The 23,306-nt window shown below is 32.8% G+C and overlaps 1 protein-coding gene across 1 annotated transcript in view; it reads right to left on the bottom strand.

The window, feature by feature from the left end:
- The window catches only part of LOC106464076 (microphthalmia-associated transcription factor-like), a 62,652-nt gene extending 42,389 nt beyond the window's left edge, over nt 1–20,263 (bottom strand). The window contains exons 1-3 of the mRNA XM_013924188.2: nt 19,816–20,263; nt 10,869–11,073; nt 7,870–8,079 (exon numbers count right to left, since the gene is read on the bottom strand). Coding sequence (XP_013779642.1) covers nt 7,870–8,079; nt 10,869–11,073; nt 19,816–20,057 — 657 coding nt within the window. The 5' untranslated portion in view covers nt 20,058–20,263. The remainder of the gene's footprint in view (nt 1–7,869; nt 8,080–10,868; nt 11,074–19,815) is intronic.
- Between the last annotated feature and the right edge of the window lie 3,043 nt (nt 20,264–23,306).

Raw genomic sequence — 23,306 nt, 5'->3', positions numbered from 1 at the left:
TCATCACCACCCACCGCCAACTCTTGGGCTACTCTTTTACCAACGAATAGTGAGATTGACCGTCACATTATAAAGCCCCCACGGCTGAAAGGGCGAGCATGTTTGGTGGGACGGGGATTCGAACCCGCGACCCTCAGATTGCGAGTCGAGCGCCCTTACCACCTGGCCATGCCGGGCCTATGAAATGTGAGACTATGGGGTGGGGGTGGTAGTGCTTACCCCATATTTTTAACAGGCTGTACAAGAAATACTATTGCATCTTCAGTGAGATATAATTTTATCATTTTCCTTTAACGTTTTGAACACCTTTGTTAAGAGACATAACACTGTTTAAATTACCTATTTAAATATGTTTAAACAAAATATTTCGTAACGGACATTTATTCCACTTTATCAACATTCAACGAAACGATCCCGTTACTCTACAGACGGTGAATGGAGTGTTTCAAGCCATTTTCGACTGGTAATTAAACTTCAAGATATCGAAGAAAGAGCTCAGAATAAAAGTAATAACCGAGAATCAGGCCTTCGACACATTTACACTAAAGCGATGTGTGTTTGGGTGAGTATTCATGACAAAAATTTTCCGACCTTGAATCAGCATGAACTTTCAGGAATTCTTAAACAACATTTAAGCCAATTTATTCAATTTTTTTAACAAGTTTGAAAGCCTTTTAATCTTTTCCTTTGCTATCACTTAGTGCCAAGTAGGGCTTTTTTTTTAAATTTTGTGCAAAGCTACACGAGGGCTATCTGCGCTAGCTGTCCCTAATTTAGCAGTGAAAGACTAGAGGGACGGCAGTTAGTCATCATCACCCACCGCCAACTCTTGGGCTACTATCTTACCAACGAATAATGGGATTGACCGTCACGTTATAACGCCCCCACGGCTTGAAAGGGGGGAGCATCTAACCACCTGGCCATGCCGGGCCAGTAGGGCTTCTATTTTCCGGTGTATATCTTTAGCTGTTTTATAGTTTTATGTAGATATATTAAAATCGGTGTTTTTTGAAGTTTTCACTCCTAATACCATAATTAGTACACTAATTACACTTATAAGAGTAATAACATGATCTAAACATGGTTCTGTTTATGTGAAGCCTTTATAAGAGTAGCTAATATTTTATATGACATTATAAAAACAAATTTACCACTAACGAACGAGCCCGTATGAAAAGGGTTAATTAATTGATATCACTAAAACATAACGTATTATAATTAGTTAAGAATTCAAAGATTTTCCCTTAAATATTGAAAATTCCTCTTAATTAATAGAATCGCAAATATTACACGGGAAAAAAAACAAAACAAAAAAACACGCCACTAAACAAATTCTAGAGGGCCACGTCATTCATTATTGGTGGAAATCTTGAACTTACGATATGTGTTAACTTGCTAACTGCAATGAAATATACATATAACTTACTGTTAACATTTATAGTTCCGCCACCGAAGGTTGACGGTTATGTCCCCCCCCCCGTGTTTTTGTGGTTTCTCGAAAACGGCTGAATGGATTTGGACGAAAGTTGGTATACAATTGGACTATGACCCAACTTAGAATTGATTATTCGATGACGAGGAACCCACTTTGAGACTAATAATGGCTGGAGACGGCTTGAATGGGTAATGAAGAAAAACTTTAACACAGATTTAACATAACAGCAAATGTACAACGTTTCGACAAGGTTTTGTCATCATCAAGTGATTAGGGTTTGGAGGGTCAAGGTCATGAAAATAAAAAAAAATCCCTGTCTGCTAACATGGTCATTGATTTTTTTACAGTATTTTTGCTCTCTAACTCAGTCAAAAATTATCGGATTTTGATGAAACTTGGTGGACACGTGTAGAATATTATTCCTTATTGTTCTGTCAAAAATGGCCCGTGTCCGTTGATAACGGCGGAAAGACGGACATATTTTCGTATTCTTTGAAAGCCGAATATGAACAACAATGCTTGGTAAAAGTATGTTTTTAGATCAGTAAAAAAATAAACACTTATAAAATTTCTTAATTTTTCAACTGCTGGATTTATCTCAAAATACACGAAAACCATAGTCGTCTGCAATAAGAATTCCTTCTTGTACGATATTTCAGACACGGCATTTCAATTGTTGCAGATCAGTAGTGCCATCTACTGGCTTAATTCAACGAAAACAAATGTTTTATAAAAAGAATTACTTTTTTGATTTATGTAATGTCGACTTATATTTTTTATTTACGATAAATACAAAACTTGTTTATATTTACATATATTATAGTAGTATATGTTCATTCTCTTACAGGAATAAAATCGGTATATTCATATATTCGTTGTTGTTATTATTATTATTATTGTGAACGAAATATTGACCGTACACACGGGATGTTTAAATTATCTAAATGGCATGTGTCCAATTACGTCAGTGTCTGCGATTTGTTTTTGTACGTTATTTCGTATTTTACGATATTTCGGAGATTCCCGGGGGGGGGGGGTACACCTATACCTGTTTGGCTAGAGGATTAGCTTTCTAATTTAGAGGTTTGTAATTAAGCACAAAGCCACACAATGGGCTATCTGTGCTCTGCCCACCACGGGTATCGAAACCCGAATTCTAGCGTTGTAAGTCCGCAAACATACCGCTGTGCCACTGGGGGGCAACTTAGAGATAATAGGCAATACCTTTTCCAACGAACATTATCACATTATAACGCCTCCACGGCATTTGGGGTGACTAGAATTTTTTATTTTTTGCACTCGCGATCGGCAGACCGCGAATCGAACGCCCTAATCACCAAGCCATGTCAGGCTAAGTTACTTTGTCAAAGTATTGTCATTACTAGCTAAAGGGAGTAAAATAATATAAAGAACAGCTTTAAATAATGTTCCCCCTTCTTTCTTTTGTTATTAAGTTCCCAATGATCTCATAAAACGCTAATTGCATACCCTGCTTCATGCAAGATAGTAACTGACTCACTTAACTGATTTAGTACTGGTATCTTTAAATTCAAAGCTAAAAGTCTATTTTAAAAAGTGGAAATGTGCCATTTTTCAGGTTCTTTTCATTCCCCCTTCTCAGGCAAAAAATAGTCCAGGTAAACCATCGGACAATTTCTAGTTATCGTATGGGGGGTAAATGAGCCCCCCCCCCCAAATCTGGGTGATGGATACCAACACATAATGTTATAGTCATATTATCCCTTATTAATCGAAACGTTTAAGTTTGTTTGAAGAATTTTCGCACAAAGCCACTTTTAATTTTGAAGTGATAGACTAGAACCGGACAGCAGACCCATCGCCAACTCTTGACCAACTAATAGTGGGAGTAGCCGTCACATTATAACGCCTCCATGGTTAAAATTGCAAGCATGTTCGGAGCCAGTTTTCGATCCCTCGATCAGAATCACGCAACCAGTATACTATTAATCGCTGGCTGACTGTCGCATTTCGAATCACTTTTTTACATCCGATTCAATTACGAACTGTTCCTCCATTCAACAAATAAACTTGTTTGCAAAAAAAAAAAAGAAAAGAAGTGACAGCTGCGAGATGTGTGTGTGTGGGGGGTGGGGGGGGGGTATTCTTGACAGATTCTACTTTTCGTTTAGTTGAAACAATTTGCCACCACTTATATAAAAAAGGCGAAAACTTGTCGTCCGGTTCTGATTTATGACTGAGTAATCATGTTAAAATTCTAGCTGGTCTTGATAACTAAAGCTGAGTAATATACGTAAGAGACTTTATTAATAATGGTGACTAAACTTCTAAGAAATCAATCCCTAAAAATATAAAGTACAGCACAGAAAAAATAATAAAAGATATAATAGTATTTATTTTGAAGATAAAAAGGGTTATGTAACAGTTTAATGTATTTTAAGGTACTTCTGAAGGCTAGTAAGCATATGTAAATTTAAAATAAGAACAAAAAAAAATATTAATCCCTCCGATGGCTATCTACGCTAGCCGTCCCTAATTTAGCAGTGTTAGACTAGAGGGAAGGCAGCTAATCATCACTACCCACCGCCAACTCTTGGGCTACTCTTTTACCAACGAATAATGGGATTGACCGTCAAGTTATAACGCCCCCACGGCTGAAAGGGGGGAGCATGTTTGGTGTGACAGGGATTCCGAACCAGCGACCCTCAGATTACGAGTCGAGTGCCCTACCCACCTGGCCATGCTGGGCCAGGGTGGAATTGTACCGTGTACCGAACCAAAAATAGGTCTAAAGTGAAGATTTAATGCTAGATATATAGTTTATTCCTATATTATTTTAAATTTGTTTCCCTATTTATACTTACGAATGGATCCCAGTTCTAGTGTCCTTTTTAAATAAAAACAACTATCTTAGCTAGAGTAAAGGACGAGACGATTACCATGCAAACATGGTAAGGTTACTTGAAAGCAAAATTGAAGCAGGCACTTTGGTCACGTGGTTTGTAGCTGTTAAACTGACGAGAGTCTGTAATGTGAACTGTTACCAAGGCAACAAACTGATAAATCTACCGTATATCAATGAACTTACAAAATATCATATACTGTATACCAAACACTGCACAGTAAAGTAAAATAAAACCACAAGGACTTCAAATATATTAGTTAGAAAGTATCAAAAAGGGCTTGATATTTTTTGATGGTTCATAATTTGTTTTCCAAATTTAGTTATTTATATTCATGCGTCTTTAAAGGCCTTTGGGTGGTGATTGGAAATTAATTTTTTTAACGTTTGAAAATGTTACTCTTAAGTGCAATTATTTGATTTTCATTAAATATGCTAATACGTATGCTTATAATGATACTTTTATAGTGTAGTGTTAAATTTCGCATGGGCTACCTGCACTAGTCATCCTCTAATTTTGAAGAGACAAACTAGAGAGAATACAGCTAGTGAACACCATTTGTGAGTCATTCTAAACTACATAGTGGGATCTGACTGTCACTCTTCTAACACACCCTGAGCAGTGATGGGGCACGAACCATGAAATCTAAGATACACAGTCAAGCACTCTAACCATTTAACTGTGCTCAATCTTTAGAGGATGAAGTAAATAACTGTTTATCTATTGGTATATTTTCCTTAAGGACCCCATCTATATATAAATATAAGTAGCTGGTGATCAGAAACTTTGAGTCAAGAAATATTATCTATAATTTATGCTTATAATTTATTATTATTAAATTATTTTAATAATTATATAATTATTAATTTATTATTATGCTTATAATTTATATAAATAAATTACCATCATATATTTTGACGCAGTTGTAAATTTAGCAACACACGGCCAGGCGATGTAAAATGGTGGACAAAATGTCTGGTAATTCTGTATTTTAAGAGATGTTATGTCAGAGATTGTACCTCACACTAGCTCCCTATTAATTTAAATTCTGTTTGCAAATGTAAGCATGCCCATTAGGATCTCACAGTGGTAGACCCACTTGATTTTTTCTTTTGGTCTCTTGAAATCGTACTGGTTACAGGACAGTTGTACAAACAGCAAATTTTGGGTAAAATTTTTTTAAATTTCTTTACAAACAATCCAAAACAAAATTTAAACTTACTTCAGAGGTAAACAGAAATTCTATAAACACAATTTCACCTCAAATATTCTAAGTTGAAAGATCATTCCTGTTCTTACATCATTTATACAACAAAAATGAATTTTGTAATCAGTTTTTAAAAGGAATTTATTCTGGTTTATAATTCAAATAATGTTTTTGTCTTTCTGATAACTAATATATTATCAAAACTGAAATATAAATAAAAAAAAACACTTATGTATTTTCTATGTATAACCTGTAACTTCCTAGTTCCTTCTTATGAAAATATTTGAAAAAATACAACCATTGAAAGAGATTCAAATAAATGAACTTGTTTGAGATAAAAGTCCACCATTACAAAAATCAAGATTACAATCAATAGTAATATACATCTAAATGAAAAAGAAATATAAAATTTATCACAATATTTCTATTTCTGCAGCATTAATGTATACTGTGATGGTATTAAAGTCAAACTTTAGTATGTTTTACATACCTTCATCTGCAACGCACAGAGAGGTCATGAAGAATCTTGACATTAGTATTAAAGTCCAACTTAAGTACATTTTACATACCTTCATCTGTAACGCACAGAGAGGTCATGAAGAATCTTGACATTAATATTAAAAGGCTAAATAACCAGACATAGTACAATAAGTAAGATATACATTTTTATATTAACAACAGAATTACAAAGGTGTTGGTTTTGTTAACACTTATATCTCGATTAAAACATTAAATTAATTTTTGAATTAAAAGTGTCATTAAAGAAAAAGATTCTTCTATATGTACATGTAGAAAAAAAATCCAACATAATTATAAAGAATTTTGTTTTAATATTTATTTTTGGTGATGACCTGCTGAATCACACATCCTTTCCACCCCCCCCCCCACGGAACTTCACTTCCACACACTAAAACACAGGAAATGCAGCATGACTCATCACACTGCTTCTGATAGATGTAACTTACATGTTATCTTTTTCTTCAGGTTCAGTTCAATGTCTGTTAACACTTATGTATACTAGCAACCTTATCATGATGCGTGCTTTCTTAAGAATTAAGGACAAGTTACAATACTTGTTTTCAGATAAAATGAAACCAGGTGTGGATGTTTAGTAAAATGTCTATGTGCTACAGATTTTATTATGTATGTAATTGTTTCAAGACTTTAAACAAAGTCATACTTTGAGTGAAGTCATTGGATTTTTTAAAGAATAATTAATTACTAATAGAAAAGTGGTGGTTTTTTTTATTACTTCACAAATTCTTTAAGTTTTAAATAATCTAACATCAAAAATTTTTTTAGGATAAGACTAACCATAAAATGATTTTATTTGTATTTCACTTGAAACAAGAAAGGTTCATTTCCCACTACTGCTAGGCCAAACTTAATGTTAAAAAATGCATGTTTTGAAACCAAATATGTGGCCAGAGAAAACCAATGCTGTCCTGTTGCCATTCAAGACATTCTTTAAATATCGTGATTTTGAAACATAGCTGATGATTAAAGGAAATATTTATATTTTATTCACTTAACTTTATCTGTTTTATTATTTTCTGAAATCAATAATCACCTTATTTCCTGTGATACAAAAGAACGAAACACATTTTTATGAGACATTTACCATCAAGCGATCAGATAAGTGATGAAGATTAAAAATAACTTACTCCTGATGCACAAGATAAAAAAAATAAATGTATGTTGTGCAACAAATGTACCGAGGAAGTAATTTAATGTATCTGCTAGAAGAGAGAGAGAGAGAGATACAATACGTACGAAAATTAACAAAGATTCTCGACCCAAGTAAGCTTGGGTTGGCTGATGTATCTTCAAAGAGATAAATAATCAAGATTACTTTGATTAGATTTAGTCCTGTCCAGGTAACAATGTTTCAAAATAAACAGGAGAAAAAAAAAGCCAAACATCAATATTTTTGTTGAAGAAAAGAAAGCTGGAAGAAGAGTTAAGATACCTTTGGGACCTCTTTAAACACCCCACATCATAGGGATAAAAGTTCTTATATATATATATTCATAAAATTAAGACTCCTATACATATTCAATAATACATGGCTAAATGCATTTTTTGATAAATATGTTCTCAATATGCAAGTTTTGTTGTGTATATAAAAGCAAAAAACAACATACATAACAAAAGTTACAAGTATTAGATTAGTGGAGCATAAAGTGAAATCCATTTATCAATTTTATACAAATTCAATAACTTAAACAATTTATTCATGCCCAAATATCCAGCTTGCTCAACAAGTTAACTTTCATCATATCAGTATCCCCTTCTCCAACTATTAAGTTTATTTCAAACACCTGAATAAAAATTGAAAAACTCACTTCTGTGGTACTAGTGGCTGTTGAACTGCTTGGTGGAGCAGGCGACTGGCTGTCTGGACTTGGGTCACAACTTCCACCGTTGGTTGCAGATGACAAAAAATGGATCTGAGGACGATTATTGCGATGGGTACTACTGATATACTGTTGCACTTGTCTTTTCTGGCTCTGTATTACGTGGTACTTGGTTGGGTTTTCTAAACGAGTCTGGACCTGAAAGGGAGTGCATCACTAGTAGGAATTTTTTCCTTTGATAATTATAACGTATAGATAATTATGAATTAAATCTGTTTTACTAAGTAAGGGTGAAAAAAAGTCTAAAAAGTCCCAGTGATTTTAAAATATCCTAAAATTTAATCAATTATGATGTATACACAAAAATCAGACTTCAAGAAGCATAGACAGAACATAGATTTAATTAACTTATTTATCATGCCTGAAGAAGAAGTTTATATATAAATATGAGATATATCTAAATGGAATGACTTTTTATTATTACTACTTCAGGATCTGTAGGCACAGGTTTTACAACTTCACAAGCATCTGTGTTAACTTCAAACCGTACCAACCACTTTTGAAACACAACATTAAAATTCACAAAATCTAATCTAACCTAACCAAATCTAATGCTCAACTCTTTTTTAACTATGGGTCAGGTACTACATGCACTGTAAATTGTTTTTTTTAATTCATTAGTTGTTGTAATACACAAAGTTTCCAACTTGATCTTTGACCTGATCACTTTTCTTTTTAAAGAACAAATTGACAGAACTTATTAAAGGATTACCAATATATCATGTTTCATCAGATAACACTAAAGTTGATGAATAATATCATAATAAACATCCGTGAATTTTTACTTTTGATCGGATTTCACTTTTGAAGCTTCATAATTTCATTAAATGCATAACCTGATAGGGTTGAACTAATGAATAACTTACAAATCTGTTTAAAAAAACATATTTTAGTGACAAAGAAAAGTTTCATGTCTATCCAATGTACCAATATTCAGTATAATGACTTATTAATTCACTGGGAAAATGTGCTTCACATTCTTGTAGTGATCATATAGACATAACACTTAAGTAAGCACATAAAACTTTTATATAACACTTAAGTAAGCACATAACTTTTACATAACACATAAGCAAGCACGTAAAACTTTTACATAACACTTAAGCAAGCACGTAATACTTTTACATAACACTTACGTGAGCATGTAAAACTTTTACATAGCACTTAAGTGAGCATGTAAAACTTTTACATAACACTTAAGTAAGCACATAAAACTTTTACATAACACTTAAGTAAGCACATAAAACTTTTACATAACACATAAGCAAGTATGTAAAACTTTTACATAACACTTAAGTGAGCACGTAAAACTTTTACATAACACTTAAGTGAGCACGTAAAACTTTTACAAGACCATTCTTTTCTCTACACGTCACTGAAATGTTAAAAATCCAGTTTCATTTTGTATTGTGAATCCAATGTTTTAGCACAATCATACTGAAGTATACGAGGTTATCTGGAGAATCAACAGGATACAACCTCTGATTTCTCTATGGTGTATTCCGAGGACAATATGATGAGAGAACACAAGTCCGAGATTTGGAAAAAGGCAGGTCAGGCTCCAGTTACAACAGTTGTATCTCGGTTAACAGAGTGGTTACTTGTAGACTGAGTCGCCACTGGTAATAGTTGAGGTTGGCACCTTACAAAAGGTTAAGAGGGGAAATGATGATTTCTCAAAAAATAAAAACTGGGTTTTTGTTTTACTTTTTTTCTTGTAGGTGGATATGCAGGGCCAGCTTTAAAAGTCCAAATGGCCCCTTTTTGTCCACAAGTTGTATTATGTTCAATTAAGTTTGTAAGTGATAACATACTCACATCCCTTGATAACAGGTGGTTGTAAAAAGAACACATGTGTTACATTTGTACTATAAATACTACAAGTATAAAAAGTTCATATAAGCACTACGATAAATGCACCTTGTCACTACCTGCTTGCCATATATCAGAAGGACAATAATTACTGTTGTAATGCAAAAGAGTCATTTTGAACACCACAAGAAAAAATAAGACTAGACACGAAATGACTGGGAATTGCAACTTCAAAGATATAGCTTTACCAGATTCCCAGTTTGCCCCTGAAGAAAAAAGGTCCACCTTTTGAAAGCATTCGGCTTACAGGGTTTTTATCATTTTCAGCTTTACTAGCAATATACATATATTTTTTAAAAGATTTGATCTTAAAAATTGCACTAGAATGTTTTAGAGATAGAGCTGGTCAAAGTGGCTGATAGTCCTAGCAGCAAGTTTAGTGGGAATGAAAATCAAACCCGAGACCCTTGAATCACAATATAAAAAAAAAAACTGTAAAAAGTGGAAACACTAATTTTGGCTAGTTAATTATTATCTATGACAATAAATTAATCATAATTCAATTAATCATTGCCAAGATGTTTGATTATCCATGATGAATACAGTGGATTTAGTTCATTGTGTAGCTTTGTATTTAACAAGAACTAACTAAGTGCCTGTATTTAATATTCAGTATGAATGAACAGGAAAATAGTAAATTTTTTTCTGAATAAAATTAGTTATATATTTCTTCACATGTGTTTAGGCTCGGTGGCAACATAATGCCAATTAATCTCCCCCCCCCCCCAATTCTCTGTAGCTTTTTTGTTTAAGTTAAACCTACTAAGATTATCTGCTGCTGCCTGTAATTTTGAACTCTTAACCATAATGAAGGCATCTGGCTGGCAGCACCCACCACCAACTCTTGGGCTACTCTTTTAACAGTGAATAGTGGGATTAAATGTCACATTATAATGCTCCCCATGTACATATAGACAATAAAATTAGGGTTCAAAAAAAGTACAGCTTAAATATGTATGATCAAGTTTATAGGCCAAAAAAAAAAAGTGTTTAATGAGCATACTATAAAGGTGGTAATATAAGAAATGTCTTTAAATGATATCTTCCAAACTTACCTGGAGCACTTGAGAGGGCACAGAGACTCCCACTGCAGTGGTATATACGGGTACTTCAATCGCAGCTGTTGAAAGAGAAGAAGCAGTCTCTGTCTTCTGTTGAGATAATGCTTCTTTTTGTTTCAACTGCTGCATCTGTTCTCGCATTAATTGCTGTTTGAGGTGGGTACGACTCATGACAGTGACAGTCTTCAGGTCTGGAGATCTACAGAAATTCATATAAGTAATTTTAAAGCAGAACAGTTTTATCTTTATCAGTGCGAGTGAGAGTCAAGTGTGAATAAAATCAATATCTCCATAAAGTAATACAGGTTTCACGTAATATAATACGTAATAAACGTAAATAGCGAAGCAAAAACTGAATAGCCAGCGAATTATTCTTTTTCAAGAAATAATCAAGCACTGTGCTATACACATCAAACTGTTGATAAACAACTGTACGAGGACAAACCATCTGTGACAGTCATTTTTGTTCCTAGCTGGGTTCCAAGATTCGTTCCAGTTCAGGATTTGCAGAATTTTAAATGACAAAGTTATAAATAAAACAGGTTAAAGATATAGCCGGTACTCAATGAAAAATGTTGCATAAAACAGTTATGTGCTCACATATTTTCATACATCAATTTATGTACAGTACTATATGTGTTCTTAAAGGATACATGGTGTTGTGACAGTATAAGTTTCTAACAATTGATACAAATATATATATAAATGAACAAGTTTTGTAATTATTTTTTGCTGGCGTATTTATTTTTATCAATTACTATACATTTAATGTAAGAAATAAATCTACTTTATACTTTAAATAAAAGTCCAGAACAGCTTTTTAAGTGGATTATTTTATTAAATATATAATAACAAATAAATAAGATAATCAACTCAAAAAAAATTGTGTCTGTGGGCCTTTAGTTACTTTATTTGTTTAGTTATGTACGAAAATGTGCAAATATGCCATTCTTATAAGAATAAAATGCCACTAAAAATATACTTGTTTATCAGTGTTCATGCTGGATAAAAATATATTTTACTTCTACTGCAAGCAGTATTTTTAAAGTATGGTTTTGCTTGCAAGTCATTAAAAAGAAAATTAATATATTCATACAGATGTATAGTTTCAAACTTGTTTCATTTTGATAATTTTATTGTTCACGTAAACAGATTAAAAGCATGACTTTTTTTTTATGGTTTACAGACATAAAAAAATTCCCGTAACTAATACATTAATGGATGTATAAAAGGATTAAAAGGTATTTGGAGCAAACTAAGTATTTTATGCACGTATACTAGCCCTTGTCCCGCTGTTTAACATGGTATAATAAATCCTACACAAATGCAACTAACCATTCAATTGCTTAATGCTTTACTACGGCATTACCTAGTACCTACTGTGTGTGTGGGTGTGTAGTCATGCTAGTTTAGCTGGCATTCAGCCTTAACATAAATCATGTGAGCAAAAATAAAAACAAAACTTGAAATTTAAGTTTTTCCGGCATAGTACACATGCTTCTAACTAACCCGCAGAAGTGCATGTGCTTGTAACTTGCTGACGTGCATGTACTGATATGCATTTCCAGTCAGAGACAACGTACGGAAACTTGGAAAGTTCAAAAGTACGAGCAAGTAGATTATATAATATTCACTTGGGGAATGATTTATAAATTTAAGTACAGATGCTGTAAAAAAAAATGTAGTAAAATGAAAAAATCAAAACGAATAACATATTTAGGCAAAATGATAGGACACCTTCAATAAAGTACAGTAAGAACAATCTATATCAATTCTCTGAATTTACATATTCTTACACCAATATACTTACATAAAAATACATCTACAATAAACATGTGAGCCTTTACACACAATTTTCCGTTGTAAGTAAATGAACTAGTAAAAGTACTATTAGCTTCCGATTAAATTAGTTAAGTTACTTACATAAATCAGAACTAAATATCAACCCAGTAATAAGTGCAACTAATTAAATACACCTTTTTTTATTTATAAGGATTACAATGGATTGTTTGATTAGTTGGGTACCCTTGTTGTTAATACCACACTGCCAAGAACAGAAGCCATACAAAAGTTTAACAAGGATTTTTAATGCTTTCTTTTTAGTTTCATGCAAGAGAATTCAATTTTTTTTTTTAGCTTGCAAACAGATGCAGTGTATTGTATGTGTACTTTTACATTATACCATTACAGTTCCCAGCATACGATTCATACATATCTTGACTGAATCTGCTATATTAATTAACCTGATACTCACAAACAGATGTGCGATACCCGTTTGCTGAACAGTTGTTTGGATTAAGTTACTGTGCATGTGAACATATACTGAAATCTCGGTGAAGCTTAGTCACATTTCTGATCATGCAGTTCACTCTTACACGAGAGTTTTCTGACAAATCTTAAGTTATACTTATTTTATTGTTCACTTTAAAATCTACTGATAAAAGACAGAGTGTGACGATTTTTTAAAGAAAATAATATTCTGAGCTGAGTCCTGGACCTTCAGCTTGCACTAGTGCTCTATGCCTGGTATTTCCCAACCAAGCTATTAAGGCTACAAGCCCTGTAGAAAAATTACATATTCCAAACACAGCTCGTCCTTGGATTTTCAACAAACAATCGTCACATACCACCAACACAATTATACAACAACATTTGAGACCCAATTTAAATGCCAAATGTAACAAATGTTTGTAGATAAACCAAACCATGATAAAGACATAAGTTAGAACATTGAAAGTTTTATTTATCTAGGGTTGGTGGTTGTAGTTATTTTAACATTAATATTTTGCCCCTACTGGAGCTTGAACCCAGGATCTTCAGCTCACATTAACACCCTGAGACTGGTACTATTCTAACTGAGTTATCAGGGCTACAAGCCACAGAGCAGATAACGTCTTTCTTAATCATTACCAGGCAGTGAATTGACTTTCTTTTTAAGACTTTTCATAGATTCATAGCATGTTTTACACTAGGAACTGGAAAACAAGCCTTTTGAGAAAAAAGTTGAATCACATTATAGGACATGTCTTATGTGTAATTATGCTCAATAAATTTATCAATATTTCATATTAAAAGTAAAACACCAAAGCCTTTTGTACAGCGTGCTTGTGGAGTGTTATACGATAAAACAGCATTATTGTGCTTGACATGGAATAAAAATTTATAATAAATGAATAGTCTTAACATGTCACTACAATTCTCAACACAAGAGAGCACTAAACAATTGCTGTATTGGGTCTTCTGTTACAGATACCGGGTTTATATTGTTACATATATATACAGATACAGGGTTTATATTGTTACATATATATAAGATACAGGGTTTATATTGTTACATATATATAGATACAGGGTTTATATTGTTACATATATATACAGATACCGGGTTTATATTGTTACATATATATAGATACAGGGTTTATATTGTTGCACATACAGACACAGGGTTTATATTGTTACATATATATAGATACAGGGGTTTATATTGTTACATATATATATAGATACAGGGTTTATATTGTTCACATACAGACACGGGGTTTATATTGTTACATATATATATAGATACAGGGTTTATATATTTTGTAATTATCATTTATTATCAAACCTACAATACTACTTTGGTTTAACAATTATAAATAGATAAGTTTCCTCTTCATGATTTAGATACTAAACGAGATAAAATATTTGTTTCTTGGTTGTAAAAAAAAGTGAAAGAGAAAGAAAAGGAAGGTTGTTGGTTTATTTAGGAATTGAAACAAGTAATTCTATTGATGATTACCATATATCTTTTAGCTACGTGATGACAGATGGAAAATGGTCTACAAAAGTATAGACAAGTTTTTCGTCTAAGATCAGAATCATTTGGATCAATGATTTTAACAAGCACCAGTGTAACAAACAATACAAAGAGACCTGATCACAAAACTACTCAATTATGCTATTTTTTATTTGCTTAAGTGCAAAGCTGAATTATGACTAGTTTCCCTGTGTTCATAACACAATTTTACAAATAAAACTTTTATTTTGATAATAACATTAAATTTTAGCCACACACACAAACAAAAATTCTACTGACAATACTTTACTAAAGAAATAGGAATCTATACCTGTTATAACTTAATTAAAAACAGTTAGGTACACTCTTTTATTCCACAAGCTAGAAAAGTGAAATACCAGTACTACAAAGACATGCAAGTAAAATTTTGCTAAATTTACCATTATTAAAAGATAAACAAATCCATCATTATTTAAGTAAACATTAAAAATTATCAAGTATGTACTTGTATCAAATTATAAGTTGCATATCCTGGGTTCAAACCCTGATCAGAGCAGAACATTACTCACTTTAAAAAATATATATATTTTTGTTTAATCTATGCTTATGTATATTTCATAGTGCATTTGATTTAATGGACAGCATTGTCTTTTAAATAATATATCATTTTTTTTATTTAACTCAGATGCTATAATTACAAGTCTACATCAACACTGCAAAATTTTTTGCATTCTTTATGACACTAATTGTTTTCCCAAAGAACATACCATCTAATGCTTTATATTATTGAGTTGTTTCTTTCTCTTAATGAAAGAAGAAATACAACTGTTCAAATTTGATCTCCAGCAAAATACAAACTGTAAGAGAACTACTGAACTGACACACACACATTCTCACTTTTCATCTGTCCGAAAGAGTACGGACAAAGTGACCAATTCACTAGTAGGCAAGGCATATTATAGTCTTTCTTGAACATTTATTTGTTGTTAAGCACAAAGTTACACATTGGGATATCTGTTCTGTGCCCATCATTTTTTGTTTATTATACTTTAATATAGTGAATATTTTGCTATATATATATATAACTAACCTAAATTTGCTAAGCTGACCAAACCTTGTTAGACATTTTGGGGTTTATGATTAAAAAAACACCGTTAACAGCAATGGTACTCAACTGATTAAATAATGCATTTTTATAAGTAAGAATGTAAGAACAGTATGATTAGCTATACCCATTTCCAGACTGACTTTTATTTTTTGATCTACATAGGTAGCTGGCCCTGATTGGAAGTTAATATCAATAAGTCAATTATGTTTACCAACAAAATAAAATTTACAGCCATAAGGTACATAAATGAACTTTAAAACATCTCGTATGACTGAATAAAAACCAAAAATATTCCAAATAGTTGACATTTATTTATTTAATGAAGTGATCAAACGTGAACATATATGTATTTACAAGACCATGTTGTCGTAAACGCTTACCGGGTGTAACGACAGAGAATTTCGTAAATTGTTCTTCAATATCACGTAGGTTAGGATGATCTGAAGCGAGCCACATAAAACCTTAATTTCTTGAGATCTAGGTTTCCTTAATATTCGTTAGTTATTACGATTTTACTCCCCTAAACACGACTTACTTCAGTACAAAACTAAATAACTTTGTTTACAGGTTTTATATATATATATATCTGACATAATTGTGATTCTTGTGGAAGACATTACTTGCTGAATTTAACTGGAAACTTTTTGTAATTTTTTGTTTGATTCACACATAACTACAAAATTTAAAATAAAATGGTGTTTGTTCATGTCTTACAGAATCAGCAATTAAATAAGGAAATACAAAATTACATTTATATATATATATATATCCCCAGCAACCTGTCATACATGTACACGCTTGCTTCATTCCAGGTGTAAAAATGTGTATATACATTACTAAAACTAGCAGATGGCCTTGAAAGCAGTTTAAAAAAAAAACATGTTATTCGTTACACACAATGTCAGAACTCTAACCCTCCCCACATCCATTGCATCAGATTACTCAACTATTGAGAAATCAACTGGATTTGTGGCACGTGCAGGCAAACACTTGAAGTTCATATTCTTATCAGTCCCTTGTATCTTGCCCACAATTACTTTAATATGGCGGGAGATGACCCTTGCTCATGCTCCAGGAAAACATCACTGTCTGAATGGAACAATACAAGTTATCTTCAAGCACAATGACTCTGCAAAATACACCAGTATGTAAACAGGGCTGCCAACTTTTAGGAATCTGTCTGCACAAATTTTTTTTGGAAAAAGAAAAATTTTAAGTGTGCATTAAAAGTGCTGCGAGCACTAAATTGGTGAAACCATGTTGACTATGAAACAAAATTTTAAACTTTGCTAAATGACTTCAATCTGTAGAATCATTCCAAATAACCCCTGATAATGACATGATAAGGAGAGTAATTATTCAATGTAATTAATTCAATGACTTTTTAATCTATTTTGCTCACCAAAACAGGATGAACTCAGTTTTGCTAAAAATATTTAAATTATTAAGTGTTTTAGTTGGCATTGAAATATATTCATATGTGGCTGTTGTTGTAATGTGTGGGAATGCAAGGACAGGTTCATCCCCCACCTCCATCTGCCTATCCTATCTGTGTTTTTGTTTTTGAAGGGGTGGGTGAGACTTAAGACTAGTTAAGAATAACATCTTCCATTACTTCTTATAAACTTGACTGAGTGACCAACCTTGAAAAAAAATGTCAAAAGAAAATAAATTAAAATCAAAGGCTACAGCCTGTCTCTTAACATCAGAAAGCCTTTCTAAGAAAAGGTATCTGCCTCATGCCTTTAAACCACTGGGTATAGACCAATTTTCTGAATGCATAGCTTTTAACTGATGCATCTGCTGATTTAGAGTTGATGATGTTCGTAATATTGATGGTATTTATGAAGAAAAAAATTTAATATTCATTGATTTATACTTATAACTATTTGTTTATGTATTAGTAGTTTTGCAAATTCATGTAATGACTAATGAAATAAATTATAATTATCTACAAATTATTTTATCATGAAGAGAAAGCTTGAATGCAAGATAGACATACTATGCCCAAAGCCCAGAATCCTAAAGTATCCCTCTAGAACTACTAAAGAATTGGAACATTCATTGTGTGGACGTCTTAACATCTTTGCTGTCATGTGCCCCACTGGTGGGTCACAACTGACTTTTAGTTATGGAATGCATGACACACCAGTGGAACATGCATTACAAGTGACTTAAATGAGCTAACTAAACATATAAATATCAGACACCTGGGTTAAGTAAAAAAAAGAAAGGCGTGGTTAGCACTAGTGTTGGAATTATTAATACTACTGGTGGCAGTGAATGTGTTAAAACAGCTGAAGAAGGTGGATGTCATAATGCATAACTATTAGAACCAAGACTGATCGTCTCGTATCTAACATCCTGTTAGATAAATGAGTTTTCAGGCAACTTGGAAGTGGGAATGGTCCATCTAAACTTGTATCTGTCAGTGTGTATCTAACTCCACCTATCAGAACTCCAGGAGGGACCTTTGGCTTGTTAAACGTTCTTCATCACTGAAATGTAGGTATCGTGCAGTCTTTTGATATCTTCCAACAATACATCTGCTTGTCCCAGAAGAGATTCCAACATCTTATTTTATTTAATCATATCAATAAGCCAAACAGATTTAATAGTAGTTGTTAGTCTATGTTGTGGAGAGATTTCTTCCTGTTTCCTTGAATGTTATGATACATTAACCACATATCGATCACTTACTCCTTTACCAGCTCAGCCTATTTGCACGAGCTATTCAAACTAGAACTCAGAATTTATTACGTAGATCTTCACGAAATCTGGCAAGCTTTTATTAAACATTACAAGTCTGTTGTACATAAAAATTTGGAAATTTTAAACAAAGTGGTCAGTGAATTTTTTCTAAGGTTGAGTTAATTTTGGGGGCTAAATAGAGCCTTTTAAACCCTTTCTGTTAATGAACACATTTTCTGGTTGCTGTTAATGTATAAGTACCTCCTTCATCATGTTTTATACTTGTATTTCGTTAAAAATATTCTTCATTTTCGTAGACAATTGAAAGTCTGGTACAACAAGGTCAAAGTTCTCATGTCAAAAGCAGATTGCATTGAAATTCAAAAAGTTCCACAAAGCAGAGAAACAGATGAAAAAAAAGAAGAAAAGAACATGGAAATGAAAATTGCTTAAGCCAAAAGAATGAAACACAGCTAATGGCATGTTATGTAGCTTTATATGTAGTTTGTGTTTTGGTTTGAAGATATTTATCATTTAACTGAGTTTATATAAATACATTTAAAATTATAATATACCATACCACATTTGTATTTTGAATTTAAAATCAATTACAGTTGATGTTATTACTTTATATATGCTAGATAAAAGATTGACTAGAAACAACAGAAATGACCCAAGACTTACAGTTTCTTGTAAAAAACGATAACAACAAAAAACTGAAAAATATGAGCAACTTTTAGGTCTATGGGAATTGGGGTGTCAACAACAGCACCTTATTTATCATTTTACTACTAATGTGCTTCCACAGGGTCCCAAAAAGTGTTCTGTTTCAAGAGTAAATAAAACAAAAATTATGAGTAACAAATATTTTTATTTATTAAAGTTCATATGTTATGCTGTTAGCCTCCAGAGTGCATAATTATCATTGCGATTCATGGCATAAGCACGTTTTACTGACATCACAACATTATAAATTGCAACATTAACTTTCCTTTAAGTGACTTCATTTTAGTGTCTACTGACAGACAATACACTATTGTATGATGGTGTAAGTGGTTAAAACAGGTGACCCTTCCAGGCAGCCTTCCGTCCCCTTTACTTGGGGTTAATTACTAGATCGCCACAAAACTTCTTTTTTCTATTTAAGTTAAAGACTACCAACTAAATCTAAATTTCAGACCTTAATTCTTGAAATATATTGTTGTTTTCAACTACGTTCGTTGTCAAAAATAGATAATTAATCCAGAAAAACCTGCTACAATAAATAAACTCAGCTGTTGCTATTAATATTAGTCTTAGTACGTTAGTGTTACTGTTACTGTATTAGCAGAATAAGAAACTATTATTATTAAATAAACACTTACCTTTGACTGTAAATTTCGGGTGGTGTTTTACTTTTCAACTCATAAAACATAAAGTTTGAGCTGACATCGTTTTTAACACTGATACTTGCGGTTGGCTTAGGTCTTCCAAAACCATCATTGGTGTTGTTATTAATAACACTTAAAGTAGAATTACTTATATCAGCTATAGCAGTACTACAGTTGCCGTCACGAAGGAGATCAAAGTCGAGATCGATTCCAGACTCGTTCGTTGAGACTGCCATAATGAATTAAACGTTGAAATGTTCACAGTATGTTAATCATGAATGTAGCACAAAAACTTCGTGTTGTTTCTTCTTATGGTAACCAAACTGTTCGTATTATGAATACGACAGTTTTCAAACTCTCCGTTCCCTTACACACTCTAAAACTACAAGTCACAACACAAAGTACCACCTCTAAACTAGTACTTCAAAATATGACTCATGTAGATAATAAAGAGTTTATTGTATACACCACTAGATGGCGAAGACCAATATGGTTAAAAGTGATAAGCAAGAAATCTTTCATTGGTAAGGCTTGTAAAATGACTCATCGCGATATGTATTACATCACCCCTAGCAACAAATTGTTTTCGAGTTTGAACGGATCTCACTTTCTTTACGAGAAATAAATCCACAGTTAAACAACATGGTTGAACCATAAATTATTGAAAAGGACACATAACCAGATATTAAAAGTAGGATATCAAAAATAGATAAATAAATAGCATATAACAACGTTATATTTAGTTAGGGCATGACCGTCTTTCATCTAACATTAACACTAGTAGCATTTGTTAAATAGATGTTTTAGTGTCAGATTATCTATATATCTAAGAAAGATCTCTACTAAACTCTCATGTCAGTAGCGCCCGATAATATTAGCGACAAAAGCCCATTGTTGTAATCAGACTCACAAAAGAATGCATTACCTTGTACTGAGCCCTCTATTGCCTTTTAATAAAAACGTGCGAATATATGATAAATTGATAACACAACACACAACATGTAGAACAATATTATTTTTACAGATACGTTATGCTTCACCTTATGGTCATATAACGATTGTACACTGATTTGGAAATATTCTGGAACTTGATACAAATCCTCATTTTCATACAGAAAAGTAACACATTTGTTTTGGACTGAAAAAACACTGGCGAAGATTCTGACCACTACATCCTGCGGAATGGCTCTAGTAACGCCGCATATTACCGTATTGACCTAATTATAGGGCGATCTCGAATATAAGGCGACCCTCATTTTCAAGAATTATAGGAACGGAGAAAAAATTGAGTGTCATAAAGCCATTTTTTAGGTCCGCGAAACGCCTTTCTTGTAAAACGCATACTAAGGAGTTCAATCTTTCGTTTCCGCCAAAGCTTCACATTATTTTCAGTTACACCATATTTTCTGGTAGCGGTACAACTGCTCATTTTTTTTCTGCCTTATGCACCACCATAATTTTAAGATTTGCATCATATCTCCGTCGTAATCCTTTGTTAATTTAACACTTTCTCGTTCCCTGTCTTGCAATGTGGTCACTCATTCTTGCACAAGTGTCAATCATTAAAATGAGCCTCACAGACAACAGTTGTTATAAGAGTTAAAACGAGTATAGTCAAAGCAATAATGCATCAGTAAAAATTAATATTATAACTGAACAGCCTGCAGGTGGATTAATTGGAAGAATTAGCGATGATTTTGAACGAACATCTGGCGCCATAGTAGATAGATGCTATCTGGATATTCAAGAATGAGACGGGCTAGAGTAGGGGAAGGGGCCTGTGGTTTGGCGAGATTATAAAGCAACTAGAAATTTGACAGCCTAACTATTAATAAAAAAAATCGCCTTATAATCGGGCCAATACAGTATATTGATCATATCCTACAAGCCTTTATGCCATGCTGGTTCAATTGGTCTTGTAATCAGCTTAATAGTTTGTTTTGTTTTGAATTTCGCCCAAAGCTACTTGAGGGCTATCTGCGCTAGCTGTCCCTAATTTAGCAGTGATAAACTAAAGGGAAAACAGCAGGTCAACATCACCCACCACCAATTCTTGAGCAACTCTTTACAATATAAGCGATGTATAATACAATTATTTTTATCTTTATCTTAAGCAGTTTGATCTAAAAAAACTAAAAGCCAGCCAGTAGTTAAAACTTACATAAGCACAATTATTGTGAATAAATATTTTGCTGTTTGAGCTCAAAATTATTCTTTGCGGTACATTTCCGAAATCTCCGTTCCTGTGGGCACTTTCATCTTGTCTGTTGGATATCAATGGATCTGAATACCCCTTAAACATGTTAAATATATTAAATTAAAACAATTTTGAATATGCAAATCAGCAAGTTACGTGATAAACACATCTGATATAAAGTTGTGGAGGAATTACATATATCAGAACTACCTTTTGATATTGTCTAGCGTTTCGTTTCATTGATTAGTAAGCCTAATTGTCAATTTCATCTAAATAATTTCACTCATGCATATTAAGATTCGAATAATCTTATAAGAACAATTTTTAAATCTAAGCAATTTGCTTTAAAAATAGCTATATTACTGGTCATACTTTTTATCTATTACAAATTTAATTTCTTCATGTATCGTCCTTATATTGTACTTTGTAACAGTTCAGTATTGAACATGTTCCAAAGGCCAGTGTTAGCTCTTATCTCTATATGATATTTTGCTAAGTAAACGTTTTTTGAAGTATTTTCAGATGTGAAAGGGCCTTCACAAAATGATCGGTAACCTTGAACCTATCTTCCTTTGAGTGTTGGAAATTTTTAGAATATTCTCAATATTTTGTTGTTATTTTTTACCAGAGGAAATGCAGAATCCTGCTGTACATTAGAAAATGTGCATACATTTTTCTTTTTTTTTGTCTTAGAGCAAGTTCTCCATTTTCTTGGTGATTTGCACCTCTGATAAGTGACCTAAAATTAGGAAACAAATAACACAAGCCTCTAAGGTAAGACAAGGTATAGAAATTGTGGCATTTGGAATTGCTAGATTTTAACCTTTCCATAATTAGTAACTTAACATATTTTTGTTCAGGTGAAATTTTCATACAGGTGTCCTTGAAACAGGATATACTCAAAATCTCCCTTGCAGTAATCCTTATCTCGTGCAGAAAACAGTAGCAATTTATAGGGTTCACTCTACAGCTTATACTTGCCTGTTCAAATTACTTTATTAGTTCTGTTAGTACGTGAGCTTTGCACAAAACTTGTGTGATCCAGTAGTATACACCAAACCCAAAACTGAGGTGATGCATTGGTCTATAGTCTATACCATGTTAGAAACTGGAGTGGCATAGTAGGTAAGTGAATATTTTTCTTGCTTGAGGCACAAATGAATGAGAATGGATGGGATGCCAGTTAAAAACAGGAGGAGTGTGAATGAGCATTCCTTCTTTCTTATGCAGGTAACTAAGGACATCAAACTAAAGTAATGTTTTACGTGGGTAACTAAGGATTGCGAGA

This window comes from Limulus polyphemus, unplaced genomic scaffold, assembly GCF_000517525.1.
Source record: "Limulus polyphemus unplaced genomic scaffold, Limulus_polyphemus-2.1.2 Scaffold1556, whole genome shotgun sequence".
In the NCBI taxonomy this organism is placed as follows: Eukaryota; Metazoa; Arthropoda; class Merostomata; order Xiphosura; family Limulidae; genus Limulus; species Limulus polyphemus.
Note: the sequence above shows the minus strand (reverse complement) of the source record. Positions and strands in the feature narration are given on the sequence as shown.